The 23,740-nt window shown below is 38.9% G+C and overlaps 1 protein-coding gene across 2 annotated transcripts in view; it reads right to left on the bottom strand.

Annotated features, from left to right (window-relative positions):
• Positions 1–17,577, bottom strand: part of Uchl3 (ubiquitin C-terminal hydrolase L3) — a 45,700-nt gene extending 28,123 nt beyond the window's left edge. The window contains exons 1-6 of one of the 2 annotated variants that reach the window (XM_042685776.1): positions 17,476–17,577; positions 17,331–17,342; positions 5,147–5,275; positions 2,625–2,781; positions 2,189–2,274; positions 22–69 (exon numbers count right to left, since the gene is read on the bottom strand). In XM_042685776.1, the coding sequence (XP_042541710.1) occupies positions 22–69; positions 2,189–2,274; positions 2,625–2,781; positions 5,147–5,275; positions 17,331–17,342; positions 17,476–17,517 (474 nt within the window). In that variant the 5' untranslated portion in view covers positions 17,518–17,577. The remainder of the gene's footprint in view (positions 1–21; positions 70–2,188; positions 2,275–2,624; positions 2,782–5,146; positions 5,276–17,330; positions 17,343–17,475) is intronic. The other variant, XM_042685775.1, reaches the window with a different exon arrangement.
• Between the last annotated feature and the right edge of the window lie 6,163 nt (positions 17,578–23,740).

Raw genomic sequence — 23,740 nt, forward strand, 5'->3', positions numbered from 1 at the left:
CTATGAAAAAATGTAAGATACCTCAGTCTGACCTTCGTGGGCACTGGTCTCATGAGTCACTCGAATAGCCTGAAATAAGAACACAAGGCATTCATAGAAAAAATAACTACGTCCAACTTTTAATGAAAACAAAGCTAAATTTTAACATTTAAACATTTGGGGTATGGCTAATTACTAGACACTTGAGAAGGGTATGTAATCATCTACTGGACTTTCATATCCACAAATCTCAGAGGACTTGGGAAACAGTATCTCAGTATTTGTAACTTCTAACGTACTGCTAGAGGCTGACATTTAATACTTTATTCATTTGAGACTGGAATAAAGTGAGTATCTCACAGACAGAGACTGAGGAAGCTCATTTTATGTTTCTCCAAGTTCCATGCTCCCTGGGCAGCTCTGGCTGGACTTACATATAATCATGCATGTTCAGTAGGCAATTTAGAAATGTGGTGCAAAAAGCATGCATTTATCAGAAGCTAGAAAATTTAGTTTCCTGAACTTAAAAAAAAAAGCTCTTTAATACCCACTATAGACAAAGATGCAGAGAAATGGCCACAATATTAATTACAGGTGAAAGTATAACCATTATGAACAGCAGTTTAGCAGTATCAAAGCCTTAAAACATGCAAATCTTTCAATCCAACAATTTCTCTTCTAGGGATTTATACATTTACATACAATTAAATATAACTGCATATTATTATTTTTGTGGGTGTGCTGGTACTGGGGCTTGAACTCAGGGTCTGGGCGCTGTCCCCAAGGGTTTTCTTTTTTGTTTGTTGACTTGTTTGGTTTTTGCTCACTTGAGCCACAGTTCTATTTCCAGTTTTTGGTTTTTTTTTTTCCCTCCCGCAGTCTACTAGAGATGAATCTCATGGACTTTTTCCTGCCCAGGCTGGCTTTGAACCACAATCCTGAGATTTCAGCCTCCTAAGTAGCTAGGATTACAGGCATGAGCCACCAGTGTTTGGCTTAACTGCAGATTATTAAGGATATTTGCAAACATTATAGTAGTACACCTTGCAGTATTTTTTAAACAGTGAAAAAGAGGAAAAAAATTAGATTTCCAACATTTCATTGGTTAAATAAAATACTATGTAATGGAAAGCTATGCAGCCATTATATGAGAAATATATACTTACTGGTGTGTTAAACGTTTGTGGTAAGTGAAAAGAGCAAGTTATAAAACAGTATTACAGTATGTTCAAATTTTTGCTTAAAAATATAAAAATATATACTCCTTACCATTCTCATTGATGGGACTAATGGTAACTTTTGTAGTTCATTTTTCTGTATAGTAAAGATGCTTTCTGAAAGTTCTAGATTCTTTTTTTTTTTTTTTCTGGTAGGTCTTGGGGCTTGAACTCGGCCTGGGCTCTGTCCCTGAGCTCTTCAGCTCAAGGCTAGCACTCTACCACTTGAGCCACAGCGCCACTTCCAGTTTTCAGATTGGTTTTATTGGAGATAAAGAGTCTCACAGAGTTTCCTGCCCAGGCTGGCTTTGAACTGCAATCATCAGATCTCAACCTCTTGAGTAGCTAGGAATTCAGGCGTGAGCCACTGGCGCCCAGCATAGATTCTTTTTTAAACAATGACAGTATTGTGGAATGCCACACAGCATTATGAAGTCAAGTAGTCTACTCAACACAAGCTGCATAAGGCATTGTTCTAAATAATTTGTACACTATATGGCTTCTAACTTGAGAGAACTTACAAATCTTATCTATGAACAAGGAATAAAAGATTCCAAAAGAAAAATCAATTTCAAAACAGTATGCTAACAAAAAAAAAATTTATTACTGTTCTGTGAATTGATATAATCATTTAAACCAGGTTTTTGGCATCTTCTACCTTGTTCTAAATTCCCAATACATAGGATATTTCCAGGCATATGTTATGGTAGGAAGGGAACGGTAAGGAACAAATTTAAGATGCTTGATTAATTTACAAACCATTCATTTGCACATTCAGCTCTGAAATTTCATGTAGAAAAGTAGTAATTACTAGCATTTATGAATATTTCAGATAGTTACCTGAAAAGTACAAAAGGCTCTTCTTAATGGATATGATTTTTTTTAATGTATGATTTCTCAAAACTATAGTTTCAAGACGAACTGCCAAAGAGAATCTATAATCCCACAGAACTTTCCCACATGTAGGGTCAAAACAGAAAGAAGGTACCGACGTCATAGTTCTCCAGGTATCTGGCTCGTTCTTCAGGACTCATGGACACAGACTCCTCCAGGAATTTTTTCAATGTTGATCCAGATTCTGACAATATCAAAAAAGATGAAAATTTTTAGGATTGCTACAATGAGATTACAAAACAAGAAGATGACAAAAATAACAACGTATACTATTCAGATAAAATTCCTTACCTTAGGAAAAATTATAGGAATGAAGCCATATGTTCATTTGCTAAGCCTGCTTATTAACAATATAAGAGAAAGGAAGTACTGATATTTCTTCCATAAGTTGTATACATTCCCGATAGAAAAGAAAAAAGAGAGGGAAATGCTTTATTTTATATTTTGAAAGAAAGGATTACAGCACCCTCTACTGCTCAATCAAGTTAACATATTTGAAGGGGAAAATAGCAGTAAGGGAAAAAAATTACTTACCAAAGTTCATCTTGTCTTTGTTGTTCGCAATAGCATGGATTAGTCCAATTGTTCCACAGGCATTGCTGATCGTTTGCTTCATGAAATACACTGATGAAGTCACATCCTGTCCCTGAGATTTTATTTTTTCTTCCTCCTCTGTTCTGAATACTTCATACTATTTAAAAAAAAAGTCTACATGTGAAAAACAAGACATTCAAAAAGTTCTGTTTATACAGAAAAAAACGTAAAAGATATAATAAATATATAAATAATAAATTTATATATACATTTTAATTCAAGAAAAGGTTTAAAGTAAAATAACATCTATTATAGCAACAATAGTTTTGGGGGGAGAAAAGTAGTAATACCCAGGAACCCTAAAGATAGAGCTGAAAAGGTATTAATGTATGCATGCATGCATCCATTCAGACAAGGGTCTCATCTGACTACGTCCCCCATTTGCTTCTAATTCCTGGCTTAAGTGATCCTCCTGCCTTAGCCTCTCAGGTAGATGAGATTACATTTTTATGCCACTGTGTCCAACTTTTTTTTAATGTGCTATTATTACATTCACATATACATATATACATATGTACATATATTACATTCATAGTATACATTCATATAATCATGACAAAGGACACGTAATGATATGTACTAATATTTCAAATGTTCACAACCTTCAATAAGTAATTTCCTTTGTAAGAGTATGGCTTAGGATACAACCTTTAAAGTGTACAATTGAGGATATAAAAAAATGTACAAATGAGGGTATAGCTCAGAGGTAGAGAGCTTGTTTAACATGATCATTAGTGCTAGCTGGGTTTGAGCTCTTGCACCACACACACAAAAAGTACAATTATGCACACATTTGCACACTCACAATACAACAGAGAAATACTCTAAATATCCATCCAATAGGATTTGGTTAATAAATTATGGCATATCTTAATGGAATACCATGAAGCATCATATTCTGACGTAGAAATCTGTCCATGATTAAATGTATATTATTCTCCAGTATATATTAATGTGATTATCTATTGTTATTTTTGTAATAAAAAAGCAAAAATAACACAAGATTAAAATACTGTTAAACTTAAGATTTTTGTCTTAACTCTTCTACAAATTTCAGCATAATCATACCCTTCGTACTAAAAGTAGATGTTTGGTCTAATATGTTTGGTCTAAAAGTAGATGTTTCATCATTACTAAGAAATTACTATCTTTATCCTCTGTACAGTATTTTTACAATAAAAAATTATATATTTAATAAAAAAAGAAATTACTAACTTTAAATTTCCAGGAATATGATAAATACCATATATAAATACCATATATATAAATACCATATATTTTATTAAATAAAGAGGAAACTATTTTAATCTTACATATTTTGAAGTGAGACTAGTTGTTTATGATACCAAAACAATCCAGGAATGTCCAGGACTGAGTAGAGCTTAATTCTAAATTTCCGTGAGTAATGGAGCAATGGCTCCATTTATTCCTTAAGAATAGATTTACTTAAGCATGTACACATCAAATTATCAATATCGCATTTCTCTTACATCTTCCTAAATACTTATGTCTCTAACTTTTACAATTAGTAAGTTAATCCTACTATGTCTAAGATTAAAAATAAAAATCAGAAGATTCTAAAACTGTTTAAGAAATACATTTAAAATTCTACATACACACAGATATGTGACATCATTGTAGAAATAGGGAGACACTAATGACTTTGACACAGAGACCTAAGAATAGCTGACACATTCTAAATCTGCCAATTAAACTATATTTGAGCTTACTACAAGTCATCCAAATAGAGGTTATTTTGAAAATAATGTAATGCATGTTGTCATTTTCCCTACCTGCTTAAAATAAGAGGTTTGTTTTTACAAACATAATGTTTATATATCTTGTATATTAAGAACTAATAATATCAGTTATTCATATACTTTCTAACAGATTTAAGATGGTTGTAATACTCAACATTTTTAAAATATCTCCATAAATACAAATGTTAAAGATGATTAAATGTCACCTCAAACATAGTTGAGGCAAACAACTTTTTTTTTTGCTGGTCTTGGGGCTTGAACTTGGACTCTGGGTCTAGGCTATGTCCCTGAACTTCTTGGTGTTCAAGGCTAGCACTCTACCACTTGAGCCACAGTGCCACTTCCAGCTTTTTCTGTGTAGTTTACTGAAGATAAGTGTCTCATGAACTTTCCTTCCTGGGGTGCCTTTGAACCATAATCCTCAAATCTCAACTTCCTGAGTAGCTAGGATTACAGACATGAGCCACTGGCCCCCGACGAACCATATTTTATAAAAGAAAAAAAACAGAGGTTAAAATCTAACTTAGGATTTTATTGCCAATCTATAAATAAAACTTTACATACCATTAAAACATTAAAATTTCCTAATTTCTTAGACTGCCTGATTGTATGCAGAATCTGCCAGGCCAAAGATCACATTTTTAATTTTAAAAAATACTTTATGTTTAATGGAAACTCTACCTCCTCTTATTTAATAGTTACCTTTTCTGTAATAGGGAAGAGAAGTAACACTGCACACACTGGTCTTGGTACCATGCTAAGAAGTTCAGGATCCATCCCATAAACATCAACAAATTGCCAGTTAGGATGTAGACCTAACTGTTTAAGAAACTAATAAAAGAACAAAAGCAGAACAAAATGTTAACAGATAAAAAGAAACCAATAAATTATTAACAGGGAAATGATCAATAAGTATGTACCATGTATCTAATACATAAAAGATAATGTAATACAAATATAACTAATGTTCAATAGGAGTCTAAAAATCAGTATACATCAAAACGCAAGTGTGCATGATAAATATACATAGCTTTTATTTGTCAAGGAGACCATAAAAATTTGAGGAGATGCAATAAGGCATGTTTAACATGAATAGGGTACAAAGAGAGAGTAGTTCGTATCATATAACATAACTTATGAAACAAGTCTTATTTTTCAAAATCTATTTCTTTGGAATTCTATGTATAACCCAGTGCTTCACCAAATATATACAAGTTGGGATGGGAAGGTGGCTCAGTGGTAGAGCGCTTGCCTTGCGTGCATGAGGCCCTGGGTTCCATTCCTCAGCACCACATAAGCAAAAAGAAAAAAGCCGGAAGTGGCGCTGTGGCTCAAGTGGTAGAGTGCTAGCCTTGCGCTGAAAGAGCTGAGGGACAGCGCCCAGACTCAGAGTTCAGGCCCCACAACCAGACCCCCCCCCCAAAAAAAAATTAGAACAAATATATACAAGTTGATCTGGCAGAATATCAAAGTTCTAGTAAACAATGAATTATTCTATCTAACAGATTTTACTTAAGTCAATAGCTTATCCTGCTTACCAAAAGCAATGAGTGAAATTTAGTTAGCTAATTAATATCTCAGTGTACAAAAAGTCATGTAATCTGAAACAATCCCCTTATGTGAATACCAGAAAATGCTTGTGATTAGAAGTAAACAACAGGCCTCTTGACCTCTAGTACAGACACCGTGAAACTTACTCAATCCCATTGCTTCAATTACATCTGTAAAACTACTGCCACGTAAACGTAGTTTTTAAAACTCTAATGATTTTATTGGAAAATGAAACATGAGAACACAATCTATCATAATGTGAAAAAGAAAAACAATGAGAATAATATTTATATTGAAAGAAGTAGATGACTTTTATATACCATCACAAATGAAGTTTTAGATGATAGGCTAAGAAACAGGAACACAGGAAACAAAAGTCATATTAAAAATGCATAACTGTAACCCTAATGCACTATTGGTGGGAATGTAAACTGGTACACTACTCTGGAAAGCAGTTTGCTAATTCTTCCAAAAACTAAACATAGAATTACCCTATGATCTAGCAAAATCACTCTTGGACATTTATCCGAAAGATTACACATCAAGATATAGTTTACTCTGTGGCTTCAGCCACATGCACAACCATGTTCACTCACTGTTGCATTATTCACCACAGCCAAGGTATGGAATCAGTCCAAATTCCCTTCAATAGACAAATGAATCAAGAAAATATGGTCTGTATACTCAATAAAATTTTATGCATTATGAAAAATATTGCATCTTTTGCAAAGAAATGGATGGACCTGGAAAAAAATGTTACATGAAGTAAATCAGGCTAAGAGACAACGGATGCATGTTTTCTTTCATATATGAAAGCTAGATCTAATTTATAAATATATAAATAAATATATATGGGATAGAATGCAAACGTACATAAAAGTATTAATCAAAGCATGGTATTTGTAGAGGAGAATTCAAGTGGTGTAATTCTTTAGAAAAACTAACTCACTGGCCTGCTGCCAGTGGCTAATACCTGTAATCTTAGCTACTAAGGAGCCTGAGATCTGAAGATCATGATTCAAAGCCAGCCCAGGCAGAAAAGTCTATGAGATTCTTATGTCCACCCAAAAAGCCAGAAGTAGAACCGTGGCAAAAGTGATACAGCACTAGTCTTGAACAAAACAGTTCAGGGAAAGTGCCCAGGCTCTGAGTTTAAGCCCCAGGACAAGCACAAAAAACAAAAAAATGAAACCTAACTCACAGTGAATGAATACCAAATGAATACAAAAATGAAGGCCAGGAAACTGGCAATTTAAAGATGTGTGTGCAGGTGAAGGTCAATGGAAAGAGGGTAGGCAAATGAAATGGGGGTGGTGGTGGACTGCAGCCATAATATTCAATGCATATCCTATGAAACTAAGAAAATTAAGGGGAGAGGTAGGATGAAACGGAGAGAATGATGACAGGAAAGATAAATTTGACTTAAAGCAGTTTAAGGAAGTGGAGAAACTCCCCATATCCTCCTCGATGGGGAGGATTAACATCGTGAAAATGGCAGTACTGCCCAAAACTATTTATAAATTCAATGCAAACCCCATCAGAATCCCAATAACGTTCTTCAGTGATACAAAAGAAACAATCCAAAAGTTCATATGGAATAATAGAAGGCCAGCGAACAGCAGGAAGAACAGTGCTGGAGAAATAGCAATACCAAACTTCAAACTCTATTACAAATCTGTAGTTAGAAAAACAGCTTGGTATTGGCACAAGAACAGGCCTAAGGACCAATGGAACAGAACCGAAGACCCAGAAATGAACCCACAGACCTACAGTCACCTAATCTTTGATAAAGGAACGAAAAATACAGGATGGAAGAAAGATAGCTTCTTCAACAAATGGTGCTGGCAGAATTGGCTATACACCAGCAGAAAACTGAAGTTAGATCCTTATATATCACCCTGCACCAGAATCAATTCCAAATGGATAAAAGACCTCACTGTAAGACCAGATACCCTGAAAATATTAACACTAGGACTCCTTGGCACAGGTCCTAGATAAAGATCCAGAAACACAACAAATTAAAGAAAGGCTGGAGGATAAATGATTGCATCAAACTGAAGAGTTACTGCATGGCAAAGGACATAGCTAGCAAGATAAACAGAAAGCCCATAGAATGGGAGATCTTTACTAGTTATGCACCAAACAAAGGCTACATATCTAAAATATACTAAAAAAAAAAAAAAAAAAAAAAAGCTCAAAAAATTAAACCCCCAAAAAACAAATCCTCAAAAAAACAACCGCATTAACAAGTAGGCTAAAAACTTAGACTTCTCTGAACAAAATAAGAATGGTCAACAGACACATGAAGAAATGGTCAACATCTCTGGCCATAAAAGAAACACAAATCAAAACAACATTGAGATTCCACCTCCCCCCAGTTAAAATGGCTGTTATCAAGTAAACTAGAAATAACAGATGTTGAAATGATACTACACTTTTGGTTGGAATGTAAACTTGTTCAGCAACTCTAAAAAGCAGAGTATGGAGGTTCCTCAAAAGACTAAACAGAGAGTTTCCCTAAAACCCAGCAATCCTGCTCCTGGGCATTTACCCAAATGATCACGAAGAAGCCCACACTGGATCAAGAAAATGTGGTATATACACCCAGTGGAATTCTATGCATCCTAAGAAAGAATGACATTGCCCCATTTGTAAGGAAATGGAAAGACTTGGAAAATATAATATTAAGCAAAGCAAGCCAGACCTAAAGAAATATAGGCTGCATTATTTCCCTCATTTGTAATAACTAGAATATATCTACAAATCTACAAGTTAATCCAATGGATAGTAAAAGACATATAATTACAATTAGACATGATTAAACAGTACTGTAAGGATTTGAACACTGTGAACAAAGGAGGATATTCTTAGGAGAGATCACAATGGCTCAATAGCTATGCACATATAACATATAAAATGATACTTATCAAAATGAACTCCAAGAAATGGAACAAGGTTTTTTTTTTATTGTACTGATTGCAGTTATTTCTTCCTTGTTTGGTTTATTCCCTGTTGTCAGTTTTTTTTTTCTGTATTCTGTCTTGTATATAAGTTTATCTGATTTGGGCAAGGAAAGGGGAATCCCAGAAGTGGTGGGACAATGGGTGAACCAATTCAACAGTGATAGTCACTAGACATTATGTTGGAAATGAACTTTACAATTTGGGGGGGTGTAGGGGACCTGCAGGGGAAAAGTGGGAGAAAACGAGGGAGGGGGATAACACTGTTCAAAAAGAAATGTACTCATTACCTTATTTATGTAAACGTAAGCCCTCTGTACATAATCTTTACAATAAAATTTAAATTAAAGGCAAAAAGAAAATGAACTACACAGGGGACAAGAGGAGGAAACTGGGAGAGCCAAGGGAAAGGGTGACATTGTTCAAAAAGAAATGTGCTCTTTATCTGACTTATGTTTCTGTAACCCCTTTACAACAATAAAGAATTTTTTAAAAAGATGCATTTGACTTATAAATTGATTTGTTGAATGGTAACTCCTTTGTACGACTGCTTAAAGATAATAAAACATAATTTAAAAGAATGCATCACTCTATTTTTACTTCAAGAATATAGGATGAAGCCAGGCACCAGTATTACACCTGCAATCCCAGATACTAAGTGGCTAAGATCTGAGGATCACAGTTCAAAGCCAGCCTGGGCAGAATCCTATCTCGAGTTAACCACCAAAAAGCTGGAAGTGGAGATGTGTGCTCAAATGGTAGAATGCTAGCCTTGAGTCCAAAAGCTCAGGGTAAATGCCTAGACTCTGAGTTCAAACCCCAGGATTGGGGCACATACACAAGCACACACACACATATACACACACACACAAAAAAATATATTAAGTCAGGCACTGGTGGCTCACTCCTAGTTACTCAGGAGGTTGAGATATGAGGATTGTGGTTTGAAGCTAGCCAGGGCAGGTACAGTATTCCCCAAAATTTTTCCCAACTACTCACAAATTTTATATATGTGTGTGTGTGTGTGTGTGTGTGTGTGTGTGTGTGTGTGTGTGTATTTATTTATTTAGAAAATCACCTCTACATACTTAAGTAAAAGCATCTTATTCATATCAAGCAGAAGAAAGGGAACCTCTCCTACTAGTCTTCTGGATTTTCTAGTTTAAATTCTGAGTCCTAAAGCAAACAAAATATTCTCACTGATTAGCTCACTAATTTTCATAATACTCTAAAACATTAGTCAATATCATAAAAGTGGATATAGAACTGCATCAAGTTAAAAAGCTTCTGAACAGAAAAGAAACAATTTCCAGAATCCAAAGAAAATGTATGGCCAGGTGTCAGTGGCTCACGTCTGTAATCCTAGCTACTCAGGAGGCTGAGATCTGAGCATCGCGGTTCAAAGCTAGCCTGAGCAGAAAAGCCCAAGAGACTCTTATCTACTCAGAAAACCAGAAGTGGCACTGTGGCTCAAGTGATAGAGCACTCTCATTGAGCTGAAAAGCTGAGGGATAGCGCCCAGGCCCAGAGTTCAAGCCCAATGACCAACAAAAAAAAAAAAAAAAAGAAAGAAAGAAAATGTACAAAATGGCAGAAAAATCTGCTACTCATCAGATAAAGGATTAATACCCAGGATATGTACAGAGTTCCAAATACTAAAAAAAAGAATGTAAATTAGTGTAACTACTATGGAAATCAATATGAGAGTCTTTAAAAACAAAGACAAAAACTGAGAATACGCTGAGAACATGGCTTAGAAATAGACTTCTTGCCTAGCATGCATGAAGCCCTGGGTTCGAGTCCTCAGTACCACATAAAGAGAAAAAGTCAGAAGTGGCACTATGACTCAGGTGGTAGAATGATAGCCTTGAGCAAAAGGAGCTCAGGGACAGTGCCCAGGCCCTCAGTTCAAGCCTCTGGACCAGCCAAAAAAAGAAAGAAAAAAAAAATGGAAAAAAAGCAAACAGAATAGAACTACCATATGACCCTGCTATAACAACTCCTGGAAACAGATCCAGAGGAATTTAAGTCAATGTATAGTCAACACACCTGCACATCCAGGTTTATGGCAGCATTCTTCACAATAGTCAAAACATGAAATCAGCCTAGGTGTCCATAAGCTGATGAATGGATAAAGAAAATGTGGCACTAGGGAAAATTATTTACCCATAAATAAAGTCAAAAAGGAAAAAGTTAAAAACAGAAAAAAAAAAATCACTGTTACAAAGGCCTTCCACATTCTGAATATACACACTCACTCTGCATTACTGTGCAATATCCCCAACCCCTCTCTGAACTCTAATGGTCTCCTATTTTCTCCACTTTTCCACGGCTGAGATGACAGGCATAGATGACCACACCCAGCTTCTTCCATAAAGATGAAATCTCTCAGACTTTTTCTGCCTGGGCTGACCTGGAACTATAATCCCCCCCAGTCTCAGCAACCCAAATAGCTAGCATTTACAGGTGCAAACTACCATGCCCAACCAGAGCAGAGATTTAAAAATCATATCGATACACTATGGCCTCTTCAAAACAGGGCAGTTGAGAAGAAGAGTCATGTTAAGACATGAGCACTGGAAGTAATGAGTAATAATGATGACAATACCTGAAAGTAATCAGAGGAGGTGAGAAATTTTCTCTCTCTTTTCGTTCGTTCTTTCGTTCGTTCTTTCTTTCTCTTTCCCTCTTTCAATCTTTCTTTCCCTCTTTCTTTCTCTCTTTTTTTCTTTCACTTTTCCCAGTTCTGGTCTTGTACAGCACCAATCAGCATTACAGAATAAAACAGTACTTGCTCAAACTAAGTCAGTGAGACACACAACTACCAGATGGTGACAAGATATTTTATGATCCTCTTAGGTTCAGCAAATAAGGAAAAGATGGGGACAGGCCAGGTACGTCAGGCTCAGTAGGTAAGTACATACTTTTCTCTGGATTAAAAACACAAAACACTAAATATCTTAATCACCAAATATACTACTTCTAAGACCAACGGAAGTTGTGTAATCTATCTGTACCTCAGTTTCTCAATTTCTTGTAATCACTCCTAATCTCCTAAAATACATGCAATTTGTCTAAAAAAAATACAAAAACAAAAAGAGAAAAGGTGAGGATGGGTATCATTAGAGTTTACTAAGTCTACAAATAAAAGTCATTACATTTCTTTTCATTTTCTATTCTGTATAAAACACATTAGAGAATAAAGAACTAATCACAAAATGAACTATGCCTTAGTTACCTGCATATTCTCCTATTAAAACCACATTTTTGGCTGGGTGCCAGTGGCTGATGCCTGTAATTCTAGCTACTCAGGAGGCTGAGATCTGAGGAATACAGTTCAAAGCCAGCCTGGGCAGAAAAGTCTATTACAACTAACCACCAAAAAGCTGGAAGTGGAGTTGTAGCTCAAGTGGCAGAGCACTAACCTTGAGCACAAACGCTCAAGGACAGTTCAAGAGTTCAAGCCCCAGAACCAGAAAAAAAACAAAACAAAAAAAGAAAGAAAGGAAAAAAAGAAAGAAAAGGAAGGAAGGAAGGAAGGAAGGAAGGAAGGAAGGAAGGAAGGAAGGAAGGAAGGAAGGAAGGAAGGAAGGAAGGAAGGGAAGAAAAGAAAAACTACATTATTCCTTTAGTAAAGAAAAAGAAAAATTTATGGAGTCTCATTATATAATATAGCCCGAGCTGGTCTTGAATTCAGTTCTATTGCCTCAGCCTCCCATGTGCTGGGATTACAGAATACACACACACATACACATACACACACCACCAAGGCCAATTAAGAAAAAAATTCAAAACTGAAGCATACAAAAGCATGTCAGACATAAGATACGATCAAATCAATCAAATACTCAGTAGCAACTTTTTGCTGTTTATGTCACCTCAGAGAGGACTCAGGCTCCTGTTACTATCCAATCTATTAGGTTTCCATAACACTATTTTTTTTCTTTTTTTTTCTTTTTTTGGTCCAGTCATGGGGCCTGAACTCTGGGCCTGGTCGCTGTCCCTCAGCTCTTCAGCTCAAGGCTAGCGCTCTACCACTTGAGCCACAGTGCCACTTCCGGCTTTTTTCTTTTTTGCTTATGTGGTGCTAAGCAATTAAACCCAGGGCCTCATGCATGCAAGGTAAGCACTCTACCACTGAGCCACCTTCCCAGCCCCACACTATTTTTTTCATTGTTCCTATAACATAATGATTTACTTGTTTCTGCGTTTCCATTACATCAAAAGCACAAAACAATAAATCTCTTAAAACATCAACGGAAGGTGCTGGTGGCTCACGCCTGTAATCCTAGCTACTCAGGAGTCTGAGATCTGAGGATCAGGGTTCAAAGGCAGCCTGGGCAGGAAAGTCCATGAAACTCTTATCTCCAATAAACCATTCAGAAAACCAGAAGCGGTGCTATGGCTCCAGTGGTAGAGCGCTAGCCTTGAACTGAAGAGCTGAGGGACAGCACCCAGGCCCAGAGTTCAAGCCCCATGACCAACAACAAATCAACGCATAACTGTTGCTGTTCAGACAACTGACATTATGAAAGACACCTTCAAAATATTTCCTTAATGGAATGAGTGAATATTTTTTTAGCTTATCAATATCAAATGAGGTCAAATAAACAACTGAGTCACAAAACATGTTCTCAGTTATAAACTTATATTCATTAAAACAGTAAAGTTTTGTTTTTTAAGTCTACTGATATGACCGATTTTTTTTTTTTTGGTGCCAGTACTAGGGCTTGAACTCAGGGCCTTGAGCTCTCACCTGACCTTTTCACTAACAACTAATACTTTACTCTTGAGCCATGCTTCCAATTCTGGCTTTTGCTGGTTATCTGGAAACAAGTGTGGATTTGTCTGCCCGGGCTTTGAAGTGGGATTCTCCAACCTCAACCTCCTAAGTAGATAAGTGATTGGTTTATGAATGATAAGTCACCTTTTCAATATGTGAATATGAAGTTCTTGATCAGAATATATTATACCTTTACATATATATATACATATATATACACACACACATATATATAGCTGCACTGTATCTGATAACATTTAAAAAATAGCTTTTTACAGTAGCTTTGTCATATATCAGCAATAAATAGGATGAGAAAGGAAATCAGGAACACAATCATTCATAATGGTCCTCTAAAATAAGGTATAAACTTAACCATTTTATTTCAGTCAGTTGTAGGGCTTGGACTCAGGGCCTGGGCAATGTCCCTGAGCTTCTTTATGCTCAGGCTAGTGCTCTACAACAGTACCACTTCTGGTTTTTGAGTGGTTAATTGGAGACATGAGTCTCATGGGAACTTTTCTGCCCAGGCTGGCTTCAAACCTCAATCTTCAGATGTCAGCCTCCTGAGTAGCTAGGATTATAGGCGTGAGCTACCAGCGCCCAGCAACCAATTTCTTTAATATATGACGTTGTATCCAGCTATTCAATCGATAGAGGATTAATATCCAGAATATACAAAGAGTTCCAAAGTTAAATAGCAAAAGAATAATCCAATTGGTAAATGGGCAAATAAAGTGAATAGAGTTCACAAAAGAAATACAAATGGTTAACCTGTAAAAAAATGGTCGATATCCTTAGCCATAAAAAAAAAAAATGCAATTAAAACTGGACTAAGATTCCATCTCACCTCACCCAGGATGGCAATCATCAAGAAAACAAACATCAAAGATAGAGAGGAGGTGGTCAAAAAAAAAAAAAAAGCAACCCCCATACATTACGGGTGCAAATGTAAAAGTACTGCAACCACTATAGATAACAATATGGAGGTTCCTTAAAAATCTAAAAATAGACCTACCTTATAACTCTGTCATACCACTCTTGGGCATATAACAAAAGGAGACTAAATCCAGTATATCAGAAAAACACATTCATGTATCTTCATATTCATGTTCATTGAAGCTCAGTTCACAATTGCCAAACTGTGGAATCAAAGTGTCCAACAACTGACGAATGGATAAATACATATACATGCACAAAATACACATTCACACGCACACATCATGAAATATTACTCTTCCACAAAGAAAATTGAAACTGAGTGATTTTCAGGAAAATAGATGCAACCAGAATTCATCAGATTGAGCAGACAGGCCAAGCTCAAAATGCTATATGTCATGTTGTCACTTACTTGTATAGACCTAAAATGCTGGTGTCAACAATAGCAATGTTAATGAATCATGATTATAACCAGGGGATATCTAAGAGGGGACCACCAGGAAGGAGGAAGGGGTGAAAGAGGTATTTAAAGGATGTCACTCACACACACACACACACACACACACACACACACACACACACACACACACACACACACACACACACACACACACACACGATTTATGATAGCATAGTGAAATCCACCAAACACTGTTTGAACAGGGGACAGAGAAAGGGGATAAATGGTAAGAAGGTAGAGGGGAAGAGGGGATAAATATGTTCAAAGAGTACATGACTTTTGTACAGAAATATCACAATGAAGCCCTCTTACATTGCAAATATCACTAATTCAATTTTTAATGTTATTTTTATATACAGCATCTCAAAACTGTTTTTCAAAAGTGCAATTTACAACAACACTCAAAAATCACCAGAGACAAATATAAACAAGATATGTCTAAGAGCTACACACTAGAACTACAAAACCCTGCTTAAATAAAGTAGACCTATGTAAATGAAGCATGAGTCCTGTATAGATTATAAGAGTCAGTATTGTTAAGACACTTTCCCAAAGTGTATCTGTAGAGATCACACACTCACCACCAAAATCACAACAGGGCTATGGTTTTCAGGTGGTTAATTGAAGATAAAGAGTCTTGGACTTTATTACCACGGCTGTCTTTGAATAGAGAATCTCATATCCTCCTAAGATCATAGGCATGAGCCACCAGCAACCAGTTTACAACAGGACTTTAACTGAAACTGGTAAGCTAATTCAAAAATATATAAAGGCAAAATAACTGAGTAGTTAGGCTTATAGGCATAAGCCAGGCGCCTAAATAATTTTGGAAAAGATCAAAATTAGGATTCATAGTATCTGCCACAGGGAAGACTTACTATAAAACTAGAGTAATCAAAATAGTGTGGTATTGGTCAAGAAAAAAAAAAAAAGCAGTATCCATAGGAAATAGTAAGAACAGAATAATACACAACGTAGATTTTTAGGTTATCAAGGAGATTAAAAAGTAATAATTACATATACAATATTCTAAATAAGAAACAAAGGATTACACTGAAATACTCTACTTACACTTTTGAAAACAAAATGCTAACTTATATTTTTATTTTGGCTTTTTGAGACAAGATCTTGCTCTATAACCCACACTGGCCTAAATATGGTGATCTTCTTGCCTCTGCCTACTGAGTGCAGGGTTAACAAACACTGGGAAAGCATATTGAAAGGGGTAACACTGATCAAGATATACTGTCCTTTTAACTGTTTTGTTAAATAGCAACTCCTGTGTAGAACTACTTAACGATAATAGGGGAGGAGAGAGGGAGGAAAACAGAGAGGGGGGGCGGGATGGAGAATCAATAATTGAAAAAAATACTAGGATTAGTGCTGTGCCACCCCACCCAGCCTCAGAAATTCTTAAAGCACACAGTCATTTTTTTAAGTATAGAATAAGTTTTTAGTCCTTGATGTTGAAAAGGACGGTTGAAGGTAGAGAGCATATCCTGTGATAAAACGGGCATGGACAATTTTAACAGGGGAAGACCAGACACTCCTGAGGAAATCCAAAGCCGTGGCAAGCGGTCCCTGCATCCCTCCCACCCCAAACAAACTCTGAAAAGTACGACGTGGGGGAGGTATTAAGCTAAGCTGCGTCAAAAAGTAGTTTTCCCCCCTCCCACCCACCTACCCAGGACGGGAAGAGAAAGGGGGCGTGGCGGGGAAGCGAGGTGACCCGATGGGGCAAGAGAGAAATGACTGGAGGGAAGATTTCACAGCACAGGCGGTGGAGGAGATTACCAGGACTGGGTGGGCGAGTTCACCCAGCTTGGTGTCAGGTGAAGGGTTGGCAAATTAGTCACCCGAGATGAAGATGCTGAGGGAGGAAAATTAATGGAATAAGTCCACACGGAGAAGGAGGGACCAGAACACAAGGCGTGAGGCCAGAGTCCTTCCCTGGAGGCTCAGGTCTGGGGGTGGGGACGAAGGAGGGTGGGGAGCTGCCCGGGCTCGGGTACCCGGCTGGGGAGCCAGGTAACCAGAGGGCCTAAAGAATCCAGCTCCAGACGCCCCCCACCCCTGCCCTCCCCCCCAGCACACACACAAGGGCGGGTGGCGGAGGTGCAGGCGATGCCGGCGGGGAAGCAGGCCGAGAAGGGCGGCCCGGACGCCGGGGTCCCCAGCGACGGACATCTCACTCACCTGGTTGGTGACCTGAAACGACACAAGAGAACACGGCTTCAGACACCATCGCGCCGCCCCGCTGCGGCAGCCCGGCTCCCTCGGCCCCCGGCTGGGGCCCCCTCTCCCCCACGCCGCCCCGCACTCGGATCCCAGCCGCGCTCACCTCGGGATTGGCCTCCAGCGGCAGCCAGCGCTGACCCTCCATGGCCGCTCCGCCCAGCCCCTCGCCGCCACTGACAGCCGCCGCCGTCGCCGCCGCTTCCGCCCCCGCGCGCCTTGACCCGGGACGGCCCCAACCACCGCTCCGCCGCAGGGGTGCCGCAGGACGGAGGGGCGCCCGGCGGGCCCCGACCGCTGCATCCCTAACTACAGAGAGACATGTCAGGTCTTATGGTGCCTATGGACACCCACATGAAAGAGAAGGAGGGCTGGCATCCTTGTTCTGAGAAAAAGAAAACCTCTAAATTGACAGTGAGCTCCCCTCACACTTGAGCTCTTCCTAACCAAACTGAGCGCTTGCGTTCTACGCATGCGCCACGTGTTGGCCTAAGACCGCGTGCTTGCTGGCGCCTTCCCTTGGTTGCAGTGCAAGAACGGGGCGCTAGGGGGCGCGGAGTTGAGTCCTATTCTGCCAGGAGGTACCAGGACGCTAGCCATCAAATGCAACAAGGCACAGGATGATTCCTTGCAATTGTGGTCCTCTGCTCCAGGATAACGGTACAGAAGTGATGCGTTGTCCTTACATGCTTTTGCAGAGCGGAATATATATGTATATATTCGGCTCTGCTTGGCAAGAAAACAAACAAACAAACCTACAGTAAAGGCTGGCAAGTCACAAGAAAATATGGTACATATGTAGTGGTGGGGTGAATTGTTCTGTATTTACAGGTAGAGAAGAACAAAGGGGAAAGAATGTCCAGAAGGCTTCTTAGAGAAAGTGGATTCCTGGACTAAACCCTTCATAGATAGTAATAGACAGTAGCCAGGCCAGCAGAATTCTCTGCAGAAGGGAAAGTAGTCTATAGCGGTAGAGCCTTGTTACAAGTGATACTAGAGGTTTATAAGCAGGAAAAACGCATATTAAAATATTTGAAATTGGGGCTGGGAAGGTGGCTCAGTGGTAGGGTGCTTGCCTTGCATGCATGAGGCCCTCAGAACCACATAAGCAGAAAAAGCCGGAAGTGGTGCCGTGGCTCAAATGGTAGAGCGCTAGCCTTGAGCTGAAGAGCTGAGGGACAGTGCCCAGACCCAGAGTTTAGGCCCCACGACCGTCAAAAAAAAATCTGAAATACACATTGATTCTCTGGGGCTGATATATAGTAGATTGTCCAAAATATTAAAGTAATAAGGCTAGAGAAGTAGCTCAGTGGTAGACCATTTGAGTAGCATACATAAAGCCCTGGGTTTGCTCCCCAGCACCATTAAAAACATTTTTCTTTAGCAATGAATGATATGATCAAATACATAAAAATATATTTGCCAAGAATGGGAGAAAATTGCAAAGGAAAAATACTGAGAGATTTAAGGCAGTATCTATCATAGACATGGAGAGACAGAAGCAGATTCAAGAAATACTGTTCTAAAGAAATGTACTCATTATCTTGCCCATGTAATTGTAACCCCTCTGTAAGTATTTTCACAATAAAAAATAAATAAAAATTTAAAAAAAGAAATACTGTTCTAATGGGTTTGATGAGCAAGAGTCATGGGTCATGACCCCAGAAGTTTGACATAGCCTAGAATATGTATTACTGTTCTTCAAACAAAAGAGGGAATTCGGGGAGGTGGGGCTCTCATTTCTTAGGGAACTTCCAACTCTGCTAGTCATGTTCTTTTCTGTCAACTATTCCTATACTTCATTGGTATTTCCAACCCATTGACTCTTATTTCTCTTTATCTACCTGATGGACTGTTGCTATATCCATCAAATATTGTGATTACACAACTCTGGCAGCAGTTGGCATACCATGGCAACTATACTTGAAGGTTCTTAGTCTTTACTAGGGCACAGTGGCATGCCTGGAGGTAAGTTTTACAATCACTTACCTTTAAGAATGGTCTTACTCCTGATCTCGGAATTTCCATACTATGATTCTCCTCTATGGCCTGAATAATACTCCATGTAACACCCTAATGCACCATAGACAACTCTAACTCCTTCAAATCAGAGATAGGGCCAAATATCAATGTATTTTTTCATGACCCTTACTTGGAACCCTCTTAAAATGGCATCCTTCAGCCAGGCACAATACTAACTTTTTGTTCCAGTATTCATAATAAAAAGTTAGTTTCCTTTTCATGATCTGTTTAGTGTTACACCTCCTCCCCTGCCACACACACCGCCTTAGTGCTTTTTGTTGGTGAATTTCCTGATTAGAATAGCACCAGGGTATAGTTCCAATGCTGCCACAATTCCCAAGTGAATAAAAAAATTAAGATGTACTATACAGAACAAATGTATTTTTAAATAAGCATTGAGTTTTCATGTTGTTGGCCATAGTTCAGTGTCAATGAGTCTACCATTTATCTTGTGTCTTTCCAAAGAAGTACACAAAAAGCAAGATTCTATATTGATCAGCTGATGAAAATGATGTGACCAGAAGCTCACAGGTACCTAACCTGTATTTCACTTTGGAAATACTTACATTTACTCAGATTATAGGCGTGTATCACTGCACCGACCCACTGTTTTGTCATCATGTTTAATCTCATAACTGGTTACTCTTTGTTATGCCAAATCACAGAATTATTGTTAAAGACATGTTAAATGGCAATTAAACATACTAAGTACAGAGCCAGAGGTATTCATAGCTATGAGTTCTCATAACTATGAACTCTACATTCATTCATGCTCCTGTAAAAATGACTTTAGTCACAACTGCTATTTTGGTAACCATCACTGGAAGAAGTCAGCTGATAGGATGTGCAGTATAATTTTAATTTGTTAAACTTGGGACAAAACATGTTTAAGATGTGATCAAATTCAACAGTACCAGACATTTTTAACCCAGCTACTCAGAGCTGAGGAAAGAGAGAGAGACACACACACACATACACATACACACACACAGAAAGAGAGCTAAGGAAATCATGAGTTTTCACCATTTATTATAAGTTTGTCATCACAGTTGCAGCCAGCCCAGGAAGCCTTCTAGGTTCAGGTCCACCCAGCTGTCCCTAGAGCTAAGAGATGGATCTTGGTTCACCTCTAGCCCATTCAAGGCATACCACCTTGATAAGTCAGTGCATTATCTCAGGAGGAAAATGTCTCTGCTGTCACTCTGCTGCATGTGTACGTACCCTGTCATCTGCCTTGATCTTATGTTCATGGCCAAACTGACAGCACTAAACATAGCCTTCATGTGGTTAGAAACATTCCAAAGCCTTGTATAATTTGCCCTCATCTGTCCTCAGCCTGAAATAATACAAATTCTCCTCACTTGACTATAAATCATGAGTATCATAACCTTGCTGTGTTTCCATAAACCAAGCACCTCCTCTATTGTGTCATCTTATTTTTTTTTTAAGCATCTGGAAGGTCCCTTTAAGCCAAAGTTTGAAAGCTATTGTCTTGCAGTGAAACTGACTAGCTTGGTCAGGTGACATTCCAGAGCTTCTGGCATAGTTTCTTTGTTGTTGTTCGCTATAATAGGTAATAGGCATCATATCTATAATAAGATAGGCCTGATTCAGTCCAAAGGCAATGAATTTTAGGATGCTGGAGGTGTTATCATGCTCATTCCCCAGTTCTGCATCTTTCTCTATGGTACCTGTCAATTATCACCAAACCATGGCAACCATAACACACACACACACACACACACACACACACACACACACACACAGTGCTCATATTTTGTTAATAGCCTGCAGTACCGACACAATACTTTTTTTCAGCAAAAAGCAGTTAGAAGTGTAAAGAGAGGCACAGAAATGGAGGGACAAAGGGTGAACAAATGCAGCAATGGTACTCACTGGACACTGTGTGAAAAATAAACTTTACACCTTTTGGGTATAGATGGGAGGGGAAACTGGGAGAGAATGAGGGAAGGGGTGACATTTTCAAAAAAGAAATATACTCTTTATTTGATTTATGTACATCACTTTTATAATAGCAATAAATTTTATAAAAGGCAGTTAGGAAGGCTTTCAAGTACACCAGAGTGTTGGAATCTCATTGGAGGCCGCTGAAATTAGTGCATAGACTTTAAATTAAAACAAGATTAAAGTTTTTCCTGGGGGCTAGATGATGTTGCTTAGCATTTGGAAACTCTGTTTTCTCATGTTTAAAATGAAAAGACTATGTGATAGATAACTTCTGTGGAGGATCAAGTATCAGGATGATGATAGCAATAGCTATTTATAATAGTATTTATTCAGGACTTATCTTGTTGAGGAACTTCTCTGTATGATCTATACATAATGCCATTTATACTTTAATAGAAACCTTGAGTGACAAATACTAATTGTTAGGTTTTTAAAAAGAGTTAGCCAAGTAAGAACAGTACCACGCACGTGGTATTCAGGTAAGGGGTAGGTTTATTCATCGTTCTGGCTGGCACCAGGCCATCTTGGTCCACCACACGATGGGGAAAGGCCTGGGAAAGAGAGCTGGGAGAGCTGGGAAAGAGAGAGAAAAGAGCTAGAAAAAAGAGAAAAGAGCTAGAAAAGAGAAAAGAGCTAGAAAAGAGGGCATCTGGGCCTGGGCTAGGCCTTATCTAGGGTATGGGTGGAGAAAGGTATGGCCACATCAAATTCAGATGTGACCTCAGCGGATGCAGATGTGACCTCTTCCAGGTGTGTCAGTTGCCTAGGTAACGCAGGTACTGGGTGGAGACTTTGCTGTGAGGAGGGTGGAGTCTGCTGGCCATCCAGGAGCAGACCTTACATTCTAGCCTTTTAATAATCATGAAATAGGGCGTAGATTCTCTCTGGCTACTTCCTGCTGACAAGGGGCATTGACATTAGGGGTAAAAGGCTGGAATTTGGTCCCCACCCAGAGAAGGCAGCCAGCAGCAGCTGTCCTTTGATGGCATGAGTCCTTAGATGAAGTCTGGAGAAATCTCATGAGGCATTGAGGGGCTGGAAAAAAATACCAGAGAGCAAATAAATGGCAAGAGGAAGGACTTGGGGCTGAAAATGTTGGTAGAAATGTCCCTAGCTACTTCTGACATCTGGTGACTAGATAGTGAAGAAGTCAGGTAGCAAAGGCAAGAATATAAATTCCTGTCTAGTTAATAGGTAGACAGGTATAGACATTGGATGGGCAGGCTTCTTACTTCTATTGACCTCCCGGCTCTGGTTAATTTTGAAAGGGCAGGCACAAAGTTGCTGATGTGACATCATCTCCTCTTACTCCTCTCCATGGTCCCTTGTTCCCCAGACTGGCTTAGTCTAGGTGCTCGTTGTTGGGATGGCTTGTCCCAGTTGGTATTCAAGGAGGTTTGAGCTCAAGGCCTGGGCACTGTCCCTGAGCATTTCTGCTCAAGGCCAGCACTGAACCACTTTGAGTTATAGTACCACTTGCAGTGTTTGCTGGTTCCAGCCTGGCTCTTTGCAGGTACTGGGTGGAGACTGCTGTGAGGAGGGTGGAGTATGCTCAGAAAGACTAACTTTACTGAAGTCACCCAGCATAGTGATGGAAGAGGGACTTAGATTTCAGCCAAGGTTGATTTAAAGCTCCCAGCACTTCACTGATCTCCTCCATTACCTTTGTTTCCTAATGTTACTATAACAAATCTGCAAATTCAGTGATTTAAGATAAAATAGACTTGTTTTCCTATCATGTAGAGCTCAATAAAATCTGACAGCTGAGACTGAGAATGTGGATTAATGGTAGAGTGCTTGTCTAGCATTCTTGAATACGTGGGCTTGATTCCTCAGCACCACATAAACAGAAACAGCCAGAAGTGGTGTTGTGGCTCAAGTGATAGAGTGCTAGCTTTGAGCAAAAGAAGTTGAGGGACAGTGCCCAGGCCCTGACTTCAAGCCCCAGGACTGGCAAAAAAAAAAATCTGACAGCTGAGCAGCAGTGGCTTGCGCCTGTAATCCTAGCTACTCAGGAGGCTGAGATTTGAGGACTGCAGTTCAAAGCCAGCTTGGGCAGAAAAACCTGTGGGATTCTTTTTTTTTCTTTGGGTCCGGTCGTGGGGCCTGAACTCTGGGCCTGGGCGCTGTCCCTCAGCTCTTCAGCTCAAGGCTAGTGCTCTACCACTTGAGCCACAGCTCCACTTCCGGCTTTTTTCTTTTTGCTTATGTGGTGCTGAGGAATCGAACCCAGGGCCTCGAGCATGCAAGGCAAGCGCTCTACCACTGAGCCACCTTCCCAGCCCATCTGTGGGATTCTTATCTGCAATTAACCACTAGAAAGACAGAAGTGGTGCTGTGGCTCAAAGTGGTAGAGCATTAGTCTTTAGCAAAAAAGCTCA

The sequence above is a fragment of the Dipodomys spectabilis genome, unplaced genomic scaffold, assembly GCF_019054845.1.
Source record: "Dipodomys spectabilis isolate Male_0828 unplaced genomic scaffold, ASM1905484v1 ptg000095l, whole genome shotgun sequence".
NCBI lineage: Eukaryota > Metazoa > Chordata > Mammalia > Rodentia > Heteromyidae > Dipodomys > Dipodomys spectabilis.